The 5,741-nt window shown below is 35.0% G+C and overlaps 1 protein-coding gene across 2 annotated transcripts; it reads right to left on the reverse strand.

The window, feature by feature from the left end:
* Positions 1 to 1,464: 1,464 nt before the first annotated feature.
* On the reverse strand, positions 1,465 to 4,886 carry LOC120348727 (2-aminoethanethiol dioxygenase-like). Of its 2 annotated transcripts, none has more exons than XR_005573942.1 (2): positions 3,835 to 4,886; positions 1,465 to 1,813 (listed from the first exon to the last, which is right to left on the reverse strand). XR_005573942.1 is itself a non-coding variant. In XM_022333908.2 (2 exons), exons 1-2 carry the CDS (start codon positions 4,653 to 4,655, stop codon positions 1,735 to 1,737), a joined length of 555 nt encoding a protein of 184 aa, XP_022189600.1. In that variant the 5' UTR covers positions 4,656 to 4,870; the 3' UTR covers positions 1,465 to 1,734. The 2 variants fall into 2 exon arrangements, 1 of the variants encoding a protein (XP_022189600.1); XM_022333908.2 differs by having other exon boundaries at positions 4,180 to 4,870.
* Positions 4,887 to 5,741: the final 855 nt, after the last annotated feature.

Genomic DNA, 5,741 nt, shown 5'->3' on the forward strand with positions numbered 1-5,741 from the left:
TTAATTCTACATTGTTTAAAGACGATCTGGCAACTGAGCAAAGCGAGAAAGAGATAGCTCTATCCGCTTTGTTTAATAATAGACAAGGATAGCAATAACATTGTTGATCAAACACTGCCATTATGTGGACCTCACTATAGAGTCCGAGACGAGTCTTAATTCGCTCGAAAACTCGGTACAAATAGATAAGACCTTACACAGTCATATGATCATATAATTATACAGGCTGGGTGGAAAGTCCGAAAACGGCTTTTTGTCAATATTTATGATCACAAACTTAAATTGTGATGGCTGTCTAAGAAACAACCCAATTATATTTTTTGTATAGGCCAACTCTAAGCATGGTTTAATATCTCATACACAAAGGTAATAAGACAGTGGGTGTGATTGGGGATCCTACTAAAATTGGAATTACTACTTTACTATGACTTCAAAAATCTGGTCTGCCATATTGAATGCAACTTCGTTTTTTTAAAAAGGAAGGTGGTCATGCGATACATGATTTCAATACGGAATTTCAAGGCAAAATGAATGGCGAAAACCGCACATCGATATCTCGAACCGTTTGGAAGATATTCACATTATAAATCAATAGCATGCAAATCAGAAATGAAATAGATAAGTGGTATTGAGTAATAATGTGAATATCTTCGAAACGGTTTGAGATATCGATGTGCGGTTTTCGTCATTCATTTTCTTGAAATTCTGTATTGAAATCATGTATAGCATGACCACATTCATATTTGAAAAAAATGCATTCAAAATGGCGGATCCAATATGGCTCACCAGATTTTCAAATTCAAAGCAAAGTAGTATTTTAAATTTGAGTCGAATCCCTAATTACACCCATCTTGAAATCACATTTTTTCATGAGATACTAAGCCGTTCTCATACTTTTTTCTTCCCTTTATGCATTGAATACGATTGATTAATAATGTGAATATCTTCGAAACGGTTTGATATATCGATATGCGGTTTTCGCGATCCATTTTGTCTTGAAATTCCGTATCGAAATCATGTATCGCATGACTACCTTCCTATAAAAAAAAAAACAAAGTTGCATTCAATACAACCTATACAAGATTGCGGACCAGATTTTTGAAGTCATAGTAAAGTAGTATTTTCAATTTTAGTAGGATCCCCAATCACACCCACTGTAAAATTACCTTTGTGTATGAGATATTAAGCAGTTCTCGGGCTTTTCACCCACCCTGTATGATACTTTATTATCAAATATTTTATTGTCTTGAGAGGGTTTAAGAGAACTAAAAGAATTACGGGTTTACGAGAATTAAATCTTCGATAAAAATTAGTCGAATACCTTTGTGACTAAAATATGATAATCATACCGTACATAATTATGACTAACTAATGGGGCTCTTAATCATCATTGCTCAGCATAATTTGGATTTGACCAGTTGCATTCATTATTCAAAATTTATATCTAATAATAAGAATCAATAATTCGAGTTTGGACTAAAAATACATTTATTCTTAATTCATAGATCATAGATACTACAAAAATACTAAAAAGGATCGTTGGATAGCAATTTCCAGATATGCAATAATTATTTTTCAAAGATAATGAACAATACTACATTAAAATAGAACGGCGACTGATATCAGAATAATTGATTGAACTATGGAAATTATTGACTAGGAATTATTCTTCTATAGATAGTCAATTATGTAAGTAAAAATTGCCTAGATCAGTTTGAGCTTTGCAGGCCAGCGCTACAAAATTATCATCATAGAACTTAATTTAATAAGCCATCTGCCAATAGTCTGGAGTACTGCCTGGGATATTACTTGCCTGAAACACAATAAGAGGCAAATTTAAAATAATGTAGATTAAAGTTAAATTGGATGTGCACAATAATTGAACATAGCATTGATTAGCCCATAGGTGTCCGGGCTCTCCAGGTATGGTTTTCAGGACAAAATATAGAGCATGATAACATATTATTTGCTGGATCGTTAGCAGGTTGTTTCACAGATGGACGCTACTTCAAAGGAAAAACATGTATACCTCATGGTACAGGGATCAGTGCTTGGACCTTTGCCATCCCTGATTATGATCTGAGACTAGCAAACTCAAGCGTTCAATCAGATAGGTACCACAATAATCAGTAAGGGTAGTGAACCCACAGCAGCAGGATTAAGAGAACAGCAACCCTTCTCTGAGGCCCAGAACTGGTTCTCAGCAAATAAGCAGCATCTCAATGAAGGCAAGACCCAAGAAGTGATTTGTACTCTTGGCAGCACAGATCTTAAAACATGTCACTTTCCTTAGCTTCAATATTTATTGAAAGCTGAAATGGGTGCATCATATTCTTTGAGTATGTAAGAAGCTGTAAAGATCCATATTAAATTTTAGAAAATTGAGAGGTCTGCTGAGAAATGAGCACTGGTAATGTGTTTATGTTATACCCTGAATCAGAGCAACGGGAATGCCAAACCCATTAGAATGGGATGGTGACATAATCTAAGACGATGTGAAGTCATATTCTTCCAAGTAAAATACCATTTTCAAATATTTTTCATTATTTAGCTTTATCTAAAAAATTAATATGTTTGGCATAAGGCATGAAAAGCCTCCATTCATCTACTTAACGTTTTACTGTCTCAGTTACTGAAGTATTAATAGATCACCGTATTTCGTGTTAAATAAAAATAATCTCAAGTTATTCCTCATTGTGAATTTATATTTTTCAAAAAATAGGAGTAAAGTCGTATTATAAGTTATAAATTGGTGAATGTGTAACTGTAACTGCTACTATAAAAGAGGTATATTAGCTTGAATGTTCATTCACCATACAACAAAATTAAAGGAAGAGTCAAGAGTTGATGATTAATATTAATTTTATACTACCAACAAGTTATAAGTTAAGCACTGAAAACAATCTTAATCAAAAAACTGCGTTGTTAAAAGGCCTATAGTAAAGAATAAAAAATAGAGAATCATATTCAGCACCAGAAATGTGGATGGATATGATTTTTCGCCAGTAAAACTGTTGGGTTCTATCCTGTACAGGAAACTTTCTTGGGCTGACCACATTGTTGCTGTCCGCTGCAGGGTGGGTTTACAGTTCAGGTATTTTAAATGCTGTTTTGCTGCATATAAATGCAAATACTATATTAATCTATACTATTTATGTTTTTATAGTGTAATTTTGTACACCTTACGCTAAGGGATGGAGTCACAGATGTGACACGAGTCTTGCTCATTCAAAAAGAGCCCTGATGATCCTTAATGTTGCAGGGGAAATTGTACACTGTCATCCCCTATTAGTAATAGAAAAGATCTAGTCTTTTCCCTCTATATTTTTCATACTTTTTGCAAAACACATGGAAAGCTTGCAATCAGACAGAACATCCACCCATATGAGACCAGAGGCAGATTAAGACTGGATAACCTTACCAACGGTTGAACAGGATTCGGTCGGGATTAGCATATCTATCAGGCTCTAGAACAAGCAAATAATAGAAGCTTTGAAAAGCGTATACTTAGATGAGACATTGTACTCACTACGTACAAGTTTTTCATGTTGGACAACAGCTTGGAAATCTCTTATTTTTTAATATATTCATTTTATTGGGTTTCTGTAACTGCTTTTGTTTAAACTAATCTTGGTTGGACAACAGCTTGGAAATCTCTTATTTTTTAATATATTCATTTTATTGGGTTTCTGTTAAAACTGCTTTTGTTTAAACTAATCTTGACTTTGTTTTAATTGCAGGTTTTTTGCTTTGTGCTTTTTCTTGACTTGTCCCTGGGAGTCTAATACCCACATTATGGACATAAAAATAATTGAAACGGCATTGTATACTCACCTGAAATACTTTAGTTGAATCATAAGTAGTGTCATTCATCACTATTACATGAAGGACCTGTGTACGGGGCAGTATCACTCCAATAATCAGATGGACTTGGAATTGTGATCAATTTGCTCACGAGATTTTCATTTGAATGACTTACTTCCCTAAAATATCTACACGGTCTAGGTCCAAATCCTGGAATATCTGCATCATACGGAGGTGATAGTATATCTACAAAAGCTGCTGGGCCATCTACCGTGTGTATTTCATGTAAATTGCCTCTTTGTGAGATAATAAACATGCATCATCAGACTGATCAACTATAATTCTGGTTCTTTCACAGCAAAAAGACAAGCTTGCCTGAATAGATCGGTTGGTGATGTATCAGCATCATGTGAACTGTACTGCTTACCACACCTATCAACAAAGCTAGTTTCAGAAGCTTGTTCCTCGGTCAAATCCTCTCTTGATAGAGGTGAGTAACTATGAATCCGAACTTTACCATGTATCACCTTTAGTATTCCATACATCAGTGGATGATCATGTAAAGGAAGTCTGGCTCCACTCTTCAAAATAAAAATACCAATAGTAATGTCTGGATTTTCAAAAACCTCTATATATGTCACTGGGGCTAACCTTGATTTTGAACTTTTTATATTAGTATTGGGTAAATCACTATTAAGTAATAAAGATTTATCAAGTTCAACATCACTTGAGGTTAATTTACTAGCTAACAATCTTAACTTGCTCAAGTTTTCTTCAAAGTATACGCTAGAACAATTTTTAGAAAAAGTTGATAGAGCTTGTCGCTTTACAGCTTCAATTAACGTTGCCATCACTTTTACTTGTTTTGTTTATATGGTTGATGAAATGATCATATTAAAACAAAGTAAGATCTAAGCAGTAACAAACTACGAATAATCTGCAAACTCAAAATTTTCACTCATTGGCTCACTGTTAAAATATTTAAATAATGTTGAATTTAAAGAGTTCTTTCCGCTTTGACATTAGTGTTTGTAAACCGTGAAGACTAGAATAATAACGGTAGCCTTGATGTGGCCTTGATTATAACAGCTGCTAATGTAGAGCAGTACACACGCACACACACAGGCTTTTGCCTCAGCTCACGAGGCCTCGGGTGCCTCTGGTAAGGAGACTCACAAAACAAAATTGAGTAGAGGAACATTTATACGTTTCAATCTCAACTACTTTTTCATTGAATGACTATTTTATATTTATATTGAGGAAAATTATCATATTTATTATTTCTGGGGATTTCAATTCATGATTCCGAGTTTTTGGTACTGATTCCGGGGAAAATTATGTCCCTCGCCATTGGCAACTTGCAACACTCCTCACTCCTCAGTATGCCTCAGTGACCGACCAGTGTGCCTCAGACTCAGACGACAGTATACATACAGTATGGAAACTTGGCTAGTACCCTGGCGCAAAAATCCGCCATCTTGTTAGGAAGCGCCGCATTGTAATAGTATTGATGGTAGGTTCGGATCACTTTAATGATCCGGATCAATTGATCTCATTCTCTGCCACGAGCCAATCAGAAGGCAAGGATTGGAACTTCCCAAGGTAACGTGAATAGCAATGCCGATTCTCTGCCTTAATTAATTATATTTCTACACTGTCAAAAACAGATTTGGCATCGTTGCGGAGCTAGAAAAGGATAGTACTACCTGCTTTGTCGAATGATAGACAAGGATAGCAACATCAAAGTTTATCAAATACTGTCATTATAACGTGGACCTCACTATAGTGAGTTCCATGTTATAATGGCAGTGTACGATTGACAATACTTTTGCTGTCATTCTCTATCATACAACAAAACAAATAGCGCTATCTCTCTCTAGCTTTGCAATGTTGTCAGTTTGCCAGAATCATTGATATATATAGTTAGATGACTAAGC

This window comes from Nilaparvata lugens, chromosome 1 (assembly GCF_014356525.2).
Source record: "Nilaparvata lugens isolate BPH chromosome 1, ASM1435652v1, whole genome shotgun sequence".
Classification (NCBI taxonomy): domain Eukaryota; kingdom Metazoa; phylum Arthropoda; class Insecta; order Hemiptera; family Delphacidae; genus Nilaparvata; species Nilaparvata lugens.